Source organism: Zonotrichia albicollis, chromosome 27 (genome assembly GCF_047830755.1).
Source record: "Zonotrichia albicollis isolate bZonAlb1 chromosome 27, bZonAlb1.hap1, whole genome shotgun sequence".
Taxonomy (NCBI): Eukaryota; Metazoa; Chordata; class Aves; order Passeriformes; family Passerellidae; genus Zonotrichia; species Zonotrichia albicollis.
Window position 1 is genome coordinate 7,453,916 of NC_133845.1, and position 19,978 is coordinate 7,473,893.

General features: G+C 50.1%; 1 protein-coding gene across 9 annotated transcripts in view; it reads right to left on the minus strand.

Moving 5' to 3' along the window:
• ARHGAP32 (Rho GTPase activating protein 32) overlaps positions 1-19,978 on the minus strand; it is a 242,761-nt gene that overhangs the window by 14,044 nt on the left and 208,739 nt on the right. For all 9 annotated transcript variants that reach the window (XM_074559579.1, XM_074559580.1, XM_074559581.1 and 6 more), the window contains 5 exons: positions 7,918-8,020; positions 4,766-4,910; positions 4,059-4,141; positions 1,762-1,869; positions 393-538 (listed from right to left, as the gene is read on the minus strand). In XM_074559579.1, the coding sequence (XP_074415680.1) occupies positions 393-538; positions 1,762-1,869; positions 4,059-4,141; positions 4,766-4,910; positions 7,918-8,020 (585 nt within the window). The remainder of the gene's footprint in view (positions 1-392; positions 539-1,761; positions 1,870-4,058; positions 4,142-4,765; positions 4,911-7,917; positions 8,021-19,978) is intronic.

Sequence of the window (19,978 nt, forward strand, 5' to 3'; positions counted from 1 at the left end):
GACTGCTTTATACCAGCTTGTTCTATTTGTGTTCTAAGGTAAGGGATGAGGGCAGACAGACTTAGCTCCGATGGGTAAGTATGCAGGAGCACCAGAAAAGATGGCTTTAAAAAGGAGAGGGAGCAGGAGAGAAAAAGATTTAAGTGATTCCTTGCAATTTCTAAGTGGTAGAACACAGAAGTAGAAAACATTCATGTCTGCATTCCTGTGGGGCATCTGTAGCTTTTAAGAAAGGTACTGACAGCAATTTCTAAAAGCAGGCCATCTCTGTGTGGGTTCTGCCATCCCAGCCCAGAACTGTGCCCTCCAGGTTAAAACCAACATGTTTCCATGTCCCAGAGGAGCTCAGGCAGCCGTGCAGCGCTGCCCTCCTGCCCCAGGGAAGCACCCACCTGCCCCATCGCGGATGACGGAGCTGAGCTTGGAGCTGAAGAGCACGTCCACGTGGTTCAGGATGAACTCCACCACCACCGACTGGATCCGCACCTCCATGAAGGCGGCCGTGCCGCTGAAGCACGCCGACTCGATCTGCTTGGACCTGCAGGGGACAGCACAGGGAAGAGGCTCCTGCTGGCCAGGCCTGGCCACCTGTGGGGCTGCAGGGCCTGGGGTTCGGCCACAAAGGCTTCAGGCACTGCTGGGGTTAACTCTCGGCAACGCTCACAAACCATCACTGACTGTGGGGATTTATGGCCAAACTTCAGCTCCAGGGTCAAGCCTTACTGATGGGGCAAGAGGAACACTGGGGAGTGTGGGAGAGGTCTGAATTGAGGTTAATACACTGAACAGCCAAAATCAAGAGCTTTTTGTTAACTCATTTCCATGACTGGCACGGTTTAAGGCAGTGCTGTTGTATAAACCTGCTGTGGCCTCTAAGAGGATTTTCCCCCAGGCAGGGAGTGTCTCCACCTGATCCTACTGAGTGAATGCTCCAGGACTCACCAAAGCAAACTCAACCATGAGGTCACTCCACTGCTCGTGGGGGAATTGCCAGAAAGAGGAGCCCACCTGCATGAACTGGGAGTGCCCAAGGGCAGATGGGAGAGGGCTTGGAGCAACCTGGGGAAAGTGTCCCTGCCCATGGCAGGGGGTGGCACTGGATGAGCTTTAATATCCCTCCCAACCCAAACTCTTCTGGGATTCCATGATGAACTGCACACTCAGATTTCTCAGGTTGGTAACAACAGCAGGTGAAAAATCAGTACAATAAAGGGCAGGAGGATAATATTTTTTTATTTTAAAGCAAAATTTTTAACTTACACCATTAAAGTGCCCTATCATCCAGATTCAAAACAGATTTATCCAAGTTAATTTCTGTAAGTTTGAATTCTTGTAGCCAAAAGCTGTCAAATTAGACTCTAGAGACTTATGCAGTGGGAAATCAGTGATACCACCGTAGAAATTCTCCTGGATGATCAAGGACACATCAGTTTCATCTAACCAAGAGAAGAGAAATTATCCTCTAAAAGAGGATTCAGGGAGTTCTTCCTTGTTACTACTGACAAAACTGCAGCCAGTGGAACTGTGTTGTGTGAGACAGGATAACACAGGGGCTGTTTTACATCACGAGGTCAGGAACTTGCCAGCCAATCTTAAATCCTACTTAGAATAATTTCCCATATTTTACAGGAGGTGAAGAGTGCACTGGGTGAAGAGAGGAAGAGCTCTTTCCAGCTGCTGAAAGCTGGGATTTTCTGGACTATCTGTTGCTTATAAATGTAAACATTTCTTTTCTATTGAAATGGGAAAATCCCAGAGTACCTGAGGAGGTTTGGAGCCCACACGATGGCCAAGTTCTTGGTGTGCATATTTGTGATGGAGCAATAATCAGCCAGACGAGCCAAGTGTCTCATTAGGAACTCCAGTGTCCTGGAAAACAGGAGAGAGGCAAATGTTCAGCACCACTGAGCAAAGCCAGGCCGTGATCCACAGCACAAACCCAGCTCATTATTTCCTTGTGATCTGACAGCTGCCAGAAAGGAATGCTGAACTCCTTCCCCTCAGCCCCACCGTGGGGCTGGCTTTGGCAGTACTGACACAGCCTGGGCTGAGGGGAGTCTCTCCTGACTGCTCCAGGCTCAAGGAAAGGACAGTTCCAGGAAAAACCCTCTGCAGGTGTGTGCCAGCTGTGAGGGGCTGCTCAGGGATGTGTGGGGAAGGATGTGGAATGCTCATCCTGGGATGGAGGGAGTACTGATTGAGACACCCCAGAACAATGAAAATACTGGCTGTGGGTTTCTCAGAGGTTGGTAAGGCAGATAGAAGGTTAAACTTCAGAGGCTTCTGTTCATATTAAAACATGGTGGGATTTGTATATTAAGTTTGATACACACTAGGGAGGAGGGAGCAGGAGGTGGCAGTGAAAATGCTGCTGTACCCTCCTGGTGCCCCTGGCGTGTGTCTTGTCTCACAGCCCATTCTTTTTGGGGGGAAGGGAGATGGAACAGAGAGGGTGTTTTGGGGCTCAAAATTCCACAAATAGACAAGATTGGAAGTAAAGAAAATGGCTCTGTCTGGCAACCAAACAGACACCTCCTGCCTGCGACTTCTCATCACTGAGCAGCAGAAAAATAAAGTGTTTGTTCCTTTTTCCAAGCAAAGCCCAGGAAAGGAGAGCAGCACCCTGTGACCTACAGCATTCCACATGCTGCTGTTGGCTGTGCCCCTTTCTGAGACTCACATGCTGCTGGTACCAGAACCCAGTTTACCCAGCCCCATGAACTAAAAATCATTTCAGGGGAAAAGGTGACTGAAAAGGAAAAGAAAGAGATCAGTTTATTTTTTAAAGGGCCACACCCCCTTTAATTAACATCAATATTGAAATTAGTTACTAGAAGCAGCAGCTGCTGCATCAACTAGCCAACCTTATTTGAAGAGCAAGTAACACAGTTATAGTTTATAACACATCAGTTAAACCCCAGTTAACTTTTATAATTATTTATACCACTCATTGCAGCATTGCAATTGTCCAGCTAATCACCACACATCACAATAACTGAAATTTAAACATTTATTGGCAGAAATTACTACAAATAGTTATCACTAGCTGTCCTCATGTGTTACACCTGACCCCTTAGACCAGAATTCCAACTTCACCTGTAGTTAACATACATTAATGTACATTATAAAAATCAATTGATGATTGTAATGAAATATTCTAATTAGACACCAATAGCCAAACACTGCCTGCATTCACCCCAAATGGTCACTTACCTAAACCACTGGGACACACCAGGGGAGCTGGCCCAGCCAATTAAAACAGCTACCTATTTACCTAAGTAAATAACTTCCACCATATGCTGTCATTAGCTATTTCTACCAATTACAATTCCCAATTAGTGAATGCTACATACCATGCATCACTACTTATTACTGTTAAAGTCTCATTAACATGCAGTATCTATACAGCTGTTAAAGCCAGTCACCAATACCAATTTGTCTGATACCTTTTCACCATACCCTGCCATAATTTTTAATACTAAAGACTGTTAAAATGTTGTTCTTAGTCAAGACTCATTACCATATAGCACAATTTCTTATTACTACTAATTAGCTTGAATATAGTATTTTAATTGGTGGTTTTTAAACACCATATTATGCTACTCTAATACATTACACTGATAATAATTAATTACATCAGTTATTCTGAGAGCATTGTTGTTATTTGCTAATTACTATTATTGCAGGGAGGGGCAAACTGGAGACAAAATACAGTTGACCAAGTTTGGCTGAAGGTCTGAGCAATTTTTTTTTGCTATATTTCACTTTTTTTGAAAGTGCTGTTAGCACTGGTATTGTACCTCCCTACAATAAAACTGTTTCCTTACTCTGACATAACAAACTCCTATTTCCCTCCTAGATGGAGTTTCTAAGGACCTGAAGTAAGACCATGTTTAGTGGACAGTGTTTGGTAAGGAGCTAATTAAAATATAAACCAACTTTGGACAGCCATAACCATTTCAAAATGCAGAGGCACAGCGTGGCTGTCTTGAGAGGGAAAGTGGAATTACAGAATTCCTCTCACAAAATGCCCCCAACACCCCAAAGGCTGCACTCACCTGTAATGGGGAGGAGGCAGCTGCTGGATCACATCGTGGATCTTAACCAGCCTTTCCTCATCTGTAGCAGCAGAAACAGCATCCTGGAATGAGGCAGCAAAGGATTTAGCTGCAAATAAATCCCAAACCTTGGCAGTCAGGGGGGTTTTGTTGCTCTTCTCCCCTTAGGTAGGGGGGGTTCTGTCTTGGGGACTGAGCAGCATATGGATCATGTAAGGAAGGGCAAGTAAGCCATGAGCTGGGGCATGTTAATGGCACAGAGAATTTCTGCAGAAGTCATTCAGCTCAGAGCAGCATTTGCTTCCAATCCCATTCCTGGGAAATGGCAAACGAGAGGGGAATTCCTGCAAAGCACGGGAGTTGTGCCAGGGACCATCTGCTGTGGCCCCACAAGTGGAACCAACACAGCGTGGCAGAGGGGACAAAGGCACCTCTGAGTGACTTAAAGGGGACACAGAAAAGGCCCCTCAGACCCCAGGGCACTGCCAGCCCCTCCTGGAACGGCAGGGTGGAATCAGGAGTGTGGGCAGCACAGTGTCAGGCTGGCAATTCTGGTGACACACCCTTCTGATGGCTCCAACAACCCCCAGTGAGGCAGAGCAGAGAGGGAAGTGTGTGGAAGGCAGGTGCAGCTTCCAGGATTTCTCTGCTCTACCAGCTGAAGGCCCACTGAAAGGGGAAGTGCCCCACATGTGGCTCACACTCACAGAGAACTTCTCGTAGAGCTGGTAGGTGAGCAGGGGGTTGGGCAGCTCTCGGAAGTACAGCTTGCACAGGGAGCCCACACAGTGGATGTCCTGGATGTAAATGTCCTTGGTCAGGTCAGGAATCTGCTCGGAGTCAAACTCGTGGCTGGCAATGAGAACGGAGAAATGGGTAAAGGGTTCTGAGGAGGAGGAATGCAATCAAACCCAGCACAAATTACAGCAAGGCTTTCCTGATTTACAGGAAAAAATAAACACTTAGTCACCAAAACCACATGACCCACGACTGTGGGGCAGCCAGTGGGGATATTTTTCAAAAGAGACTTTTCCTTTTTCTAATAAAGCATTTTCAGTTAATTTTACAACCAACCGGCTGCAATCCCTTTTGCTGCATCAGGGCTTTTCACAAAGTCTCCAGAGAACATCTTCCAAGCCCACAAGTCTAACTCCCAAGGGCTGTGACTGGGATTGCCCATAGGAACGATGAGAGCTGCTGTCCCTCTGCATTTCAAAGGCCTGCAAATGGCAACGATCAAGTCCTGCCAGCATCACTTCCATCAGCAGCACATGGAAACCAGTGAGTGCAGGAATTCCTGGGGGATGAGCTGGTGAGCTGAGCCTGCCTCTGCTACAGCCAGGAACCACATGAAGAAAACCCCATAGCACTCCCTTGGTTTTCAGAGAGAGAAAAAAACCCAATCACCAATGTTTCTGAAATAAAAGCTGAGCTCAGAAGGCTGAGGGCTGGCTTGCTGCTGGCATATATGCTGGGAAGTGCTGTTTCCAATTAGCAGGACACTGCAGGGCCATGAGAGCTGTGAGCAGGCCCTGGGAGCTGCAGAACCTTGGGGTCCCTGCCAGAGCCTTTAGGCTGCCCACAGCCATGGGGCTCATCCTGCCAGCACTGCAAGCACAGGGAGTGGGCTGGGTGCAGTGGCCCATCCCTGTCCCTGTCCCCCACCCAAAGCTGGCAGGCTGTGCCCAGAGGGTCACACAACCCCTGAGCTCACCCTGCCTGAGGAGAACAACATACCCAGGGCTCCAGGTGTGTTTGTAGCTGAGCCCTCCTGGAATCAGGATGGACTCCTTCCATCCCTGGACATGGACACTGCTCATGGGAAGCCTTTCACTCCCACCAGACAAGGGGCAGGAGTGCTCCCCACCTTCTGAGGGTGAACAGCCCATCCCTTCCTCACCCTGAGGGCAGCAGAGGAGCAAAGGAAGCATTCAATTTTCCACATGCCCAGTGTCCAGCACACACCACCTCCACAGGCACCTTGTGACTCATCCCTTGCTCACATCTAGGACAGAAACTCAGCTCTACAGAAAAACCCAGGAAGGCACCAGCCCACCCCACACAGACACACTCAGCCCTGGCTCAAACTCCCTGCCCATGTCCTGCCCTACTACAGTGGTTTTTCCTAGGAATAAAGCTCACACTCTGTCAAATGCTCCCTTGCAGAAGTGAATATGGAGGGAAGAGAGGAGTGCCCCACACATTCAACCCTCCTCCTGTCTGCACTGGCTGTTTCCAGGGCTACATGTTACTCCTTCAGACCCAAAAGGAAGATTTTGTTAGGTGAAGAACAACTGCACAGCTTCTCAAAACGAGCCAGGATAGCAGGATCCAGAGATCAACAGTGGCTGTTTGCCCACCTGCCAAATAAAGGCACCTACTGCCCTACTGAAGAGCCAACATCTGTTCCATGGAAATCTCCCATGTGGAATAAATTCTCTAACCTTCTCTCCAACCAAAAAGCCCTTTAAATCCACGAGATCCAGATCTTCTATGGGAAATCTAAGCACAGTGGTTCATTTATAAGGATACTGCAGCCCCAGCTTGGGAATGAGCCCAATGTCCTGTTTGTGCAGCTTGGAACTGCAGCAAGATGTGTCTTATGTTCATCGAACACTCAAAATCTGTAGGGATTTACATGAACAGGACAGTGTCAATAAGTTATGCCATGTACTCCCTTCCTTTTGCTTTTGGAACGTCTCAGAAACCTGGAAAACAGGCTGTCACTTCATTCTCTGCACTACAACAGGGAATGATGCCATTACAATTTTACAAAACCATTTCTAAAGCACCTTGGTACACAATGGAGGAGAAAGTGGTCTTGGTAACACAAAAGGAAAAAAATGGACTAGGGCAGAAAATAGATGGATGGTCCAGCACAAGGCAAAATAGGGAATAAAGGAATATAACTGAAGCAATGGCAAACGTTTTATTCAGTCACAGCTCCAGTCAGAGCCTTTAGATCCTGCATATAAAACCCTTGGGACCAGATTTTTTAAATGGGACTTGCTGGGATAAGAAACAGGATTAATCTGAACCAGAACAACCCCATCCATCCAGGGGTTTGAGCAGTCAGTGTACCAGCTCAAACCTGCCCACTGAACTGGGGGACAGCTGGTACAAAAAAGCTACTCTGCCCATGGCAAAGAGCCCTGTGCTGCCCTGGCCAGGCCCTGGGCCCAGGAGCAGTGCTGGTGAGTCCCATCCACCCAGCACATCAATGCCCCACAGCACACCATTCTACACCAAACCACAGCAGGACAACAGCCTCATGAAAGAGGAAAGGAAGTTTGCTGTGGTGGGAACAGCTCCTAACCAGAACACTCCCGGCCCTTCCCTTGCAGCACAGCAATGCCCCACACCAGACTCAGGCACGCATCCTTTGCACATTCCCAATGAACTGCTGGTAAGCCAGGAGCCCAAGGCAGCAGGGAGAAACACTGCCTGCTCCAAAGGGCTTCTGGAGAGAGAAAGAACAGAAATGGAAGATGGCAGCACAGTGACACCAGGATCCTGGTACTTTATCCTGAAGGCAAGCTCCGTGCAGGAGGAATGTGCAGAGGAAGCCCAGGCTGTGCCCTGCCCCCCCTACTATAAATGATGCCTGTACTTAAGTAAAGAGGCCATAAAAAGAAAGAAAGAACTTTCATTCCATTGCTTGCCTTTCCATTTTATGCAGTGTGGAAACAGCCTTGGGTTATGTCAGCTGGGCACAGCACAAGCTGTGTGTGACTGACTCAGTTCCAGAGCTGGAAGCGCCAGAAGCAGGGATGCTGGTTGGGATGTGACACCACACAATGCCATCAGCGCCACTCCCAGGATGCCAGTGCATGATAACAAAAGGCTCATTGCATCTTACCGCAGTTTCTGGATGTTGGAGGCGATCCCGGAGAGGCGGTAGATGCCATCCACGATGCCGTGCTTCTCGATGAACTCCGTGCAGCTCTTGAGCACCTGGGGCACTGAACAACAACAGCACGGTTACTACAGACCTGCTCCAGGCTGTGCCCTTGGCAGCTGCCATGAACTGCCCCCACCTGGGCCCTGGCTACAGCTCCTCCTTAGGAAGAAAGCCTGTAGGAAATGTAACTTCAGGAGTCCATGTGGAAACTGGTCAGAGGTGTTCCTGCTTCAACAAGGGAATGCCAGAATATGAATCAGGTCAACAAAAGCCACTTCTGGTCAGAGACAGTGAAGGTTCCATGGCAACTCCCATGGGAACTGTGGTGTGAAATCCCATTCCAGAAGAGCTGGAATAAATACTATCTTTCAAATCTATACAGAATTAACTTATCCTGTTTGGTTTAAAGAAATATAAACATCAGGGAGATGCTACATTTGGCAGCACAGACAGGAGAGCTTTTACAACTGATAATTTCATCTTAAATGTCTGCCAGAGCATGGCTGGATATGGAGAGCTTCACAGCATCCCACACTCCCAGAAAGTGCAGACAGAGCAGGGCATGACAGAATGGAAAAATCAGCCCAGGGGATATAATTAGGTGTCAAGTTAATACTGCAGCCGCTTCACCACCCCATTCCTTCCAGCTGGCTTCCCAGGCTCATGCACATCCAGTGCTGGAGCTGTGTGTCCATCCATGAGGAGCAGCAAATCACTGGATTTACAACAGACACTAAAACTGCCCTGAACACAGAGAGAAAACCAGGATGGAGCTCCTGTGAGCATCAGCAAACCTTCATGGGAAAAGCTGGGATCCCTGTGCATCCCCTGCCAGCCAGCCTTTTGCAGCAGCTCCTGTGCTGATCTCAGTGTGTTCTTTAGATGCCAGGTCTGATCAGGGCACACGTGACACCGATGCTGAGCAGGTCATGTGGCAAATCCCCTTACACCACAGCAAATGCCATCTGCCAGGCACTGTGCTCCCCAATATGCTCCCCCCAGCCTCCAAGGGCTGCTTCCCCAGCCTGCAGCCAACCCTCACAGCTGGAGGACAGGCTCATTTCACATGGCTCCCTGGAAATCAGCAGGGGTATCCAGGATAAGGGCATGTCTGTTGCATGCTGGAGCACAGGACACAGGGAAAGCTGTAAATCCTGCAGCACATCAGCCACAGGCTCAGCAGGAGCAGATTAGAGCCTGCACCTGGGATGCTCCAAGGCACCTAGAGACAGCCAGAACTGAGCCAGCCAGGCTCCAGTGTTACATTCCCAGGGATGAGATTTTGAGGCAAGCAGAGCCCTTGTACATCAAGCCAAGAGCCTTGGGAACCAGGTGCTGCTTTTTGGGGAGCAAAAACCAGTGGAGGTGAAGCCCTGGGCTACCTCAGCATCAGGGAGCTCCAAAGAAGACCACAGCTGATGGAACCAACAGACACACCCTGAACCTGGGAAAGGCAAGAGGTTCTCAGTGAACACACACCCAGGGCACACTGGGGACATGTCCATCAGTCACCCACAAGGACAGATCAGAGCAGAGCAGGTGGAACACGAGGCCTGAAATTCTCATAGTGTCTCAAAAACACTTCTAGAGGACAACACTTAAGCCTTTATTCAAAAAGATTCAACACCTCTTGGAAGAGGAAGTTTTCAAGGGTGGAAATGGACAGGGAAGGAGTTCTGTCCTACTCAAGCAGTGGCCAGAAAGGGCTGAAGTGTGAATTGCATGGCACTAGGGCACTGGGAGATGAGTGGGGCCCAGGTGTGACCTGTGCAGGGCAGCAGAGGGGGCACAGCTCCATCCTGTGCAGCAAAGGACAAGGACAGGGCTCTGTGAGCTGACACAGCCAGTGGTGTTTGTCCTCTGTGGCAGAAGAAACCCCAGGCTGGCAGACAGACCTGCCCCAAGCCCCCGTGGGATGTCCCTGCATGTCTGTCCCACAGGCACCCCTGACAATGGGTGAGGTCACAGATCTCACCAGTGACCTGCACGGGGCCCAGCCCCCACAGCAGCATTTCCTGCATGCAAGAGTCCCAGAGGACTGGGCAAAGGAGTTTTCCCAAGCTTAGAAGTGCTGTGACAAGATCTGCTAAAGCTGCAAATCCCAAAGACATTAATGATCCGTACTGCAACCACAGGAGGGGTCCCCTGGAACCACAGAGCCTGCTAAATAATGGGATCAAGATGCAAATAAATAAACAGACAAACCAAGAAGCAAACGCAGCAAGAGGCAGAGAAATAAGCAGCACTTGCCCTGCCTGCCCCATTCCCAGCAGGAACCCTGACAGTGGAGCAGGGCAGGAGAGCCCAAGGGAAGGCAGGGCTGCAGCACCAATGCTCTGCCTCAAGTTCTCTTCTGGCATGGAAGAGCCTGGGCACAGTGAGAGCAATTAACACACCCTGAAAAGATCCCAGCAGCCTTGTTCCAAGCATCTCCTCAGCTGGTTACCAGGACGATCTGTTCTTTAAGCTAAATATACCATACCAGCACCGCGGATATTTTGGGGGAGTTCTGCAGGGTTGGAGAAGGGACTGAGATTCAAGTAGGGCTAAAATTGTACCTGAGGGGCCTTTGCTGGAATGGTGACTTCATTTTTCAGATTTCTGAACAAAGATGACACCTGGCCATTGGGTGTGTGTTTAACCTCCCTCTGCCCTTTGAATCCCCAGCCCTTTAATTCTCATTTTAGAGATGTACATGCACACATGGAGGGAACAGTGACTGTTCCCTCAGAAGGAGAAGGCAGGATAACAGCACAAGCCAAGACTTAATTTTGCAAATGCCAAGTGTGCCCAGACCAACACCTACAGTAGCTTCTGACACCACACTGTGACTTTTTTAAGGTACCATGTCCATCTGCTGATGAAATCCCTCCCCTGCAGGTGAACTTCTCAGTTCAGGAACTGATTTTGGCTTCTAGATCCCAAACCACAGCCCACATTTGAACCAGACAGGTACCTCAGCCTCATCTCAGCAGGGAACCAAAGGAGATTTCCTCTCACAGGATGCACCAGCAGCAACACTAAAGTTCTGTTATTGGCAGTTAATTACTGTGGTTTCCTGCAATTACCACAGCCAGACTGCATGGCACACGTGGTTTGCATGAAGAGCCATAAAGGCCCACCTGGGTCAGCTCCTGGCTCCTGGCAATGCCCAGGAGCTTTGGAAAGGCAGGAGCAGGGAGCAAGTGACACTCAGTGCATTCCTGCAGCCCATGCAGGGAACTGGCTCAGGGAACCTCTGAGCCCAGCACTGGTGCCTGCTTACCCACCAAGCACACAGCCCTTCCCAGTGCCACATTCCCAGGCAAGTGACAAAAATCCCTGAGCCTCAGTGGGATTTTAGTCCTTTTCTGGGCTGTGGGGTCTTCAGCCAGCGAGTCCAGAAAAGCTCCCAGCAGTGCAGTCACTGCCTGAGCTGCAGGCAGCCAAAATGCAGTGCCAGGAGCTGCCTGGAACAGCCAGCTCTGCATGGACACTGCACTCACCTCCCTCTGAAACAACCCCTCCTTCCTTCCCTCCCACATCTCCAACACCAGGTGCTCCCAGGAGACAAAATGCAAAGGGCTGGAAACGTGGATGCCTCACCAAAGGGGACCCCAGCACATTTCATCATCACAGCAGCCAAAGGAATTAATTCAAGTCCTTCCAGAGCATCTCTCAGCTGGTTTGAAAGGTTTATTGCATCTCTGAGGGCCTGTTAACTGCTTAATTCTCTGCCATTAAGAGGAAGCAGAAGCTCTATGGTTTTCATTCTGAAAAACATTTTGATTCATCCTCACACGAGGTGTATTTCCTTTCCTATCATCTTGATGGGTGGGGTTTTCTTTTTCAATATTTTGTAATGTTCCCTCCCTGGGCTTTGAGAGGCTTGTTTGTGTTGTGTTTTATTTTATTTTATTTTCTTAGCACGTTACTGGAACCAGAAGTGTTTGTTCAGCCCAGGGCATGAGGCCTCCAACCAAGCCCCCCTCTGGCACTGGCATTTGCCCAAAATACAGCAGTGGGGTGCAGGTCCCATGGGCCAGGCCTTGGGGCTGGACAATGGCCCAGAGCACCTGGGCTGCTGCTCCTCACTGAATTCCACACATAGCAAACCCACAAGGGAGCATGGAAAACAGCCTGGCCCCAGCTCTGCCTCAGCAGTGACAGCCAGCATGCAGTGCCAGCAGACTTGAGGCACACACTGAGAATCCAGAAGGTAACAGAAGGTTAAAGGCTGTTTTGAGCCACCAGCATAGAAACTGGAACAATCAGCATTCAGATAAAATGCAGGTGGAGAGGCTCAGCCCTGGGTGTCCAGGCTGCCTTTGGAACAGCTGGGAAGGACAGGCAGGGGAAAGCCAGCACAGGACACACACCCAGCACAGCACAAATGCTGCCACTGCAGCAGGATGAGCCCCTTTCTTGGAATTCTGTGCCCAGCCAAGACTGACAATCTCCAAATATCTGGAATTAGCCACATAAATCCCAACTCCCTTGCCATTAATGAGGGATTATGTAAAAACTTAAGAGGTAATATCCCCTCTTCGAGAAATATGGTTGCTTTTACTCCAATAATTTCCTATAACTCAATTTTAGAACCATTAAGGTTGGAAAAGACCTCTAAGATCATCAAGGCCATTTTCCAAAAAACTGTCCAAATATTTCCTTAAAAAAAAAAAGTAAAAACCCAGTAATATTTCAGCCTGTGACTTTTAAACTTCTCATTTCTGAAGCTCTTCCCTCCACCTTAGTTACACAAAGGTGTGAAGCAGCAGAGGAGAGAGATTAAGGACTTTCTCTTTATTGTGGCATGAGGAGCTGTGTGTCATACAACATTGTACCTGCATGTGCCATCCCACAGGCACAGTGAGCCCAGCATCCCTGCACATTCAGGAAAACATCCAGCTTTTAAAGACTCTCTTGTCAGGACTCTTGTCTCACTCCTAAATCTCTGTCCTCATGTTTGAGCCACCAAGAAAAATACAGGACCAACCAAACAGACACTTTCCTTCCTTTCCAAGGTGCTCAAGGCCATGTTGGATGGGGCTTGGAGCAACCTGGTCTAGCGGAAGGAGGCCTTGCCTTGCAGGTGTGACTGGGTGGGATTTGAGGTCCCTTCCAACCCAAACCAGCCTGGGATTCCATGATTCCTCAACTCCCTGGCCCTCATTCCCAGGCTGTGAGCCACACTGGTGATCAGCTGTGTAAAGTCCAAGCTGCCCCAGAGCCTGGTGCCAGGCACACAGCTCTGAGCTGGAGTGGGACTTTTGCACTTGGCAGAGTGCATCAGCAGCAGAACAGGGCACAAGCCCTGAGCCGGATCCCTGAGCCAGCACTGGACTCTGCTTCCTCAGCTGCATTTTTTTTATGGCAGCTCAGGCAGGGCTGTGGAAAGCAAAGTGCAAAGTTCAGGCCTGGGGAACAGAAATCCCCCATGGCAGGTCAGCAGCCACGTGTGCCAGGTGCTGCAGATGAACAACATTCCCCTGGCTGTGCCAGGACAGCCTGGAACCAGGGGATCCTCCCTGCCCACCAGCCATGATGGAGATGCTGTACAGACAACCCCTATTGCAGGCTGCACCCACCCACTTCCCAGGGTTTCATTGCTTTTAATACAAAAATCACAGAATCATTAAGCTGGAAAAGCCTCTAAGATTGAGTCCAACTGCTCTCCCAGCACTGCCATGGCTGAACCATGTCCCCAAGTGCCACAACCCCAGAGCTTTTAAATCCCTGGGCAGCCTAAGCAGTTCCAATGCTTGACAGCTCCTTTAATGAAGGAATTTTTCCTAATATCCAACAAGACACTGCTAATACTCACATTTGGCCAGTGTGCTGGAGCTCTTTTGTTTAGACCAACTACACTCCCTCCAATAAATTGAGGGGGATGGGGAAGTTCTCCCCATGCTAAGAGCAGCAGGATAAGAGCACAAGCAATTCCTGTACTGACTGTGACATTTTTCCTCATGTTTGTTCCCCCCACAGCTGTAGTGTTTCGAAATGCAAATTAATTTTCAACTCTCAGCTGTCCTCAGGGTCACTCAAGCACACAGAATCCTCTCCTCGCAGCCGCAGGCAGGGCAAGGGAGAAGGGGAGAGACAAACCAGGTCTTTTTTAGCAGCCAAGGCTTGTGTTCCCTGCCCAGCAACTCCAAGGATGCCCTCCCAAACCAGGGATTCTCCACAGGGATCCCATGTACCCCTTTGTAGTGCTGACCCCATACCCAATAATCTCAAGTTCCAGCAACTCGGAGGGCAGATGGTGAAGCAACAACAGTGCCTGTTGTGATTGGAAATTTGCCCAAAATAACTCAAAACTATTGGCCTTGAAAGTATCAGCTTGTGTCCAGTTAGTTTGTGCAGCAGAGACACAGCTGCAGCAAGGGGAGCTCTGCTCATCTCCAATTTGGGTCAACTGTTCCCTTTTTTCCCCAGGCTGCTGGATCTGCCTTTGATGTCACACAGACACACTCACTGCCACATCCAGGGGGACTTCAGGCACCTAAAACACTCTTCACAAAACACAGCTCAACATCAGAAATGTTCGGATTTGGGATGCAAACCTAGCCCAAGGAACACAATAAATACAGGAGGAGCACACAAATTTCTTAATTTCTACAGACATTCACAACTGGATGTCATGTGCCAACCTGTGCTGGCACTTGGATAAATACTACTTGATATTTATATCCCACTCCTAATCTCCCAAACACCTCCTGGGTATTAGGAATTTACCTTGTGGCACCTTGGGGCAGACACAGGTTATTAGTTTGATTGTACAAGCCTGGAGATGGAATGGGAGATAACAAATGAGTTCCCAAGGCCAAAATCTTGTGGCAGGGACAGGTCTGAGTTCCCAGCTCAGGGCCAGAACTCAGAGTGCAGCTGTGACCATTGACCGCCCAAGTCCTTTGGAGATTGATTTTGAATTTAAAAAATTACTCTAAATCAGAAAATACCAAAAGGAAACCGGTTTTGGCATGTTTGAGGCGGCCTGGTTTACACATACTGCCAATTCAATTAAAAAAGGGACAGTCAGGACAGCAGGATGCAGGGAAAGGGATGACTAAGATTACCTGGGATCCCAGAGGCTGTATAGCCACAGATGTCCCACACAATTCCTGCCCCAGAATGCAACTCTAAAACATTCTCCCCCTCATTTACACCGTGTGTGCACAGGACTGTGCACAACAGGGACTCAGGTGCAAGTGAAAATGCTGAGACAGGCCAGCACTTCCTCAGTGTGTGACAGAAACTGTTTACAGATACACAAATACTACTGAGGGAGGCAGAGCAGGAGGATTTCCAGTGTCCCCAGTTAGGTGGCCTTGTCAGGAAACAAGATCCACCCCTGATTTGTGAACTGCAGCTCTATATATAAACAACCAAGCCCAGGTATCCAGGAGAGCATTACAGAAATTGCTGGATGAGTAAGGATGCATTGTTTTTCCTGCTCACTTGAGAAGATACAATCCCCTTTTTTAAAAAACACCTGGAATAGGGTAGACAAGGTGAATCACCTTAGATATCCCCACCTGCAAGCATAACTAACATAAAGGAGGCAGGGACTTTAAGGGATTTGCCAAAGTCACATAAGAAATGCCTCAGCAGAAAAGAGAATTGCACACAAAAACTTCAGAACTCTGACTTGTGTCCTAATCACAAACTGCTTCAGGCATATAAATACTTAAAAATGGAGACAGAAGGAAAACTGGGATAGCAGGATGCCAGAGCTGAACCTACTTGGAAGTTTGAAACTTTTCAGTTCACATCCGAACTTGTCAGCTTGGATACTCTAAAAATACCTACTGAAAGCACAGAAATGCCCCAGGGGCTCATTCCCAGAGTGAGCACATCTAACACCCCCCCAGCCTCATGCAGAGCCAACACTCCCTCCCGTGCTGGAATGGCTGTGCCCATGTCACCGTGCTGAGGGAAATGTCACATGCACGTCACACCAACACTTCAATAAACCTTTGTACAGAACACATTGTTACTGCCTGAACAAACCCATTGATGTGGCTGCAAGCATTCAAGGCACAACAATTCCAAACATACCTGGGAATCACAGGCCAGGCTGCTGGGCTGCCACAGAACTCCATGGAGCTGCAGGTAAAAACTGAGGGGCTATTTCACATGGAAGCTCTGCAAATATTCCAAAGCCTTTCTGAAGAGAAAACCTTGAAGCAAAGCCATCACGAGCAGGGACTGCACCTGGGGCATCAGAACACTGAATCCCAGACAGGTTTGGGTTGGAAGGGACCTTAAAGCTCCCTCAGTCCTATTCCTGCCATGGACAGGGACAGGGCAGTAACAGGGAATGGGAACTGGTTACATTCACTCTCCTGCAGTTACAACAGCAAGAAAAACTGAAATTATTTCATCTGTAAGACTCCACTGTCCTGAATTCCCAATCAAGGCTTCCTTCAGTATGGCAAAGATTCCAAGCCAGCCAGGCAGCCTTTTATTGTAATTACAACTCTGAGCTGGTGAAAGGGGCTCCTCACATCAGTACCAGGAGCCAAAGGGGTGACAGACTGCCAAACCTGTGCTTGAGCTAAGGGGAACCAGGCTTGCAGAGATCCCAGCCAAGAGGCTGCCAAGATCTCATTCCTTGTGTTTCTCTGTTCTGGTAACAGTTCCCTCTATACCCAACTCTGCCATAAATTCCTGTCAGAGGCAAATACATCACCCAGCAGCAAGGCAGGGGTGGCTCCAAGGAATGGATAGCTCCAGAGGACCCCAAACAAGCCATGATGCCAGCAGGAACCTCAAGGTGCTGCTATGGACCTTTCTGAAAAGCACCTGAACCAGCACAGGAGAATGAAAGCATCCCTGGCAAACCCTTGCTGCCCTTGTGCAGCACATCAAGGGATGCAGATCCCCCATCTGCTATTTCCTGCTATCCTCTTCCATTTTATTTTTTATTTAATTCTACCCACCTGTCCAAATTAGCTGTGAATAAATGTGAAGGGCTGGAAGAACAGGAAGGACACAGAGCAAGATCAGGTGAGTTAGTGAACTTTGTCTCTTGCAGGCATTGACATCTTCAGCAGAAGTCAATGCCTCTTGCTGACCACACAGCATGGGCATTTTATAACAACTAAAAAATCATGCATAGATCCTTCACTATAGGAAACTTTGCAGCTAAAAATTCCATTTGTGAGTGCATCCTTTCCAGTGATGGAAGCTGATGATGTATAAATGTCAAATGCATAAAGAGGTACAAGAAAAGCCTTGTGCTATTAGCCTACAAAATCATCTGTGGCTACAGCTGGTGGCACGATGGATTATCTCTGGAGGTGGATCTGTGACACCACCTCACTGGGGGACCCCAGGGCTGCCTTGTGCTTCAGTCCAATTGCTAAGGGAGAAAGGATCATTTCCAACAAGTGACAGGAACACTTCAGGCTTGGAAGAAAAAATGGTGCCCCCATGCTCTGCAGTACAAGCAACCCCAGCACAAGCAACATGAGCCCAGCAGTATCTGAATAAAAAGTACATTGTAAAGTAACTCCTTGTGTGCAGCAGCTCAGGAGTCCCTCACCCACAGAATGGCAAAGCGGCTTTTCCCTGCTGGGTGCTGACCCTTCCTGCTGGGTGCTGAGCCCCCCTGGCCTGTGCTGAGCCCCCCTGGCCTGTGCTGAGCCCCCCTGGCTGTGCTGAGCCCTCCTGGCCTGTGCTGAGCCCTCCTGGCCTGTGCTGAGCCCCCCTGGCTGTGCTGAGCCCCCCTGGCTGTGCTGAGCCCTCCTGGCCTGTGCTGAGCCCCCCTGGCTGTGCTGAGCCCTCCTGGCCTGTGCTGAGCCCCCCTGGCTGTGCTGAGCCCTCCTGGCCTGTGCTGAGCCCCCCTGGCTGTGCTGAGCCCTCCTGGCCTGTGCTGAGCCCCTCTGGCCTGTGCTGAGCCCCCCTGGCTGTGCTGAGCCCTCCTGGCCTGTGCTGAGCCCCCCTGGCCTGTGCTGACCCTGCTGGCTGTGCTGAGCCCCCCTGGCTGTGCTGAGCCCCCCTGGCTGTGCTGAGCCCCCCTGGCTGTGCTGCCCCATCCCAGCCCCCAGAGCAGCCCCAGCCCTGCCTGGGCTCCCCAGGGCACTGTGGCTCCATCTGACCCCTTCAGGAACACGCCCAGCTCCCCCAGCCCTGCCTTTCCTGCAGCCCACCCCATGCTCCCCCTCACTCCCACCCCCAGGAGCTGTGGGGAGCTCCCTGGGCAAACACTCCAATGCAGGAAGCAGGGCATGGTGCAGCTGCTGCAATGCAGCACTCCAGCAGCTCCCACACTCCACAAACATCCTCTGCCAGCACAATCCTGCTAATTGGGGTCGGGCTAAATTTAAGTTCTATTTAGTTTCCTTAAAGAGAGAAAAACTTGAGGGGAAAAAAAAGAATCTCTGCCTACAAAGGGAATAAGAACAAGGTCTCTTCAGGAGTCAGGAATTGGGGTGGATTTGCTGTATCTCACAGCTCCATAAAATTGTGACAGCACACAGAGAATGGCTTGAGCTGTGTCAGGAGAGGTTTGGGTTGGATACTAGGAACAGTTTTTCCCCCAGAGGGTGCTGGCACTGCCCAGGCTGCCCAGGGAATGGGCACAGCCCCGAGGCTGCCAGAGCTCCAAGAGCCTTTGGAAGCACTGCCAGGGATGGACAGGGTGGGGTTGTTGGGGGTCTGGGCAGGGACAGGGGCTGGACCAGATGATCCTGTGGCTCCCTCCCAACTGGGAATGCCCCCTGAATCTGTAAAACAAACCAGCAAGGCAGGTGGCAACTGCACCAACTCAACTGGGAGCATTTCTGAGGGCAATGGAGAAACAGCACCTCCCTGCTGAGCCTGGTCTGCTGCCAAGAGCCGCTTCCCAAGCCCAGCAGGAGCCAAGAGATGAGTAAGGCACTGCCTGGGATGCAGACAGGACCCTTCAGGCAGGCTCCACGGGGCGTATGGAGCTGACTGCAGAAATATTGTGCAAACCAACATACTTGAAGGGAGCATTACCACAGGCTCTGCCAACAGAGAAGTCCAAAATCCCTCATATCAAAACTGGTTTTACTCCTGCAGGTCCCAGCCCATCATTCAGCGCTGACATGTGACAAGAGAGAAGAAAAGGACACCCTGCTGAGACTTTCACTGGAGCAACTCACCTATGCACACCCAGCCCCATGCCCAGGAGCCTTGTGACTCCCAATTCCCTCCTTCCCAAGCAGCTTGCAGCACAGATAATTTTGAAAAATAACCGTGTGATCTGCCCATGACTCAGAACCTCACCAAAGAGACCGGACAGCAATGCTTCCTTCCCTCCCTTCCCTTCCCTCCAAAGGCCTTTGGGGAAGGGCTGCTTGGCACCCCATGGAGCTGCAACTCCTACCCTGGAAGGGCTCCAGCACTGTTTGGACAGCTCAGAGTGTCAGCACAAACCAAACTAGAACTGAAAAGCAAACACACCAAATCCAACCCTCAGGACACTGCCCAGCACTCAGCACAGCCCCCACCACGAATCACCAGAAACACAGGAGGGTTCAGGGTGCACTGCTCATCCCTCACACTTGTTAAATCCTCACCTCCCTCTCTGTACGTGCTCAGTGCTCCTGCTCAGACCCACACAGGACACTCTGCAAGCTACACCCTCCCAGGGCAGCAGCACCAGCAGCCTGCTGCTGCACTCCTGCCTTGCCCAGACACCCTTCCCTGGGGAGAAAGCTGGGCACAGACAGATCATATCCTGATCTTTAGAGCTGCAGGTTCTGTCCTGCCAGCCTGGGAGGCACCTCTCAGCACAGAGCATGGCTTCACCTTGGCACAGGCCCATCCCAAAAACTCCATGGCAAGATGGCACACGTGGTTTGCATGAAGACCCATAAAGGCCCACCTGGGTCAGCACCTGGCTCCTGGCAATGCCCAGGAGCTTTGGAAAGGCAGGAGCAGGGAGCAAGTGACACTCAGTGCATTCCTGCAGCCCATGCAGGGAACTGGCTCAGGGAACCTCTGAGCCCAGCACTGGTGCCTGCTTACCCACCAAGCACACAGCCCTTCCCAGTGCCACATTCCC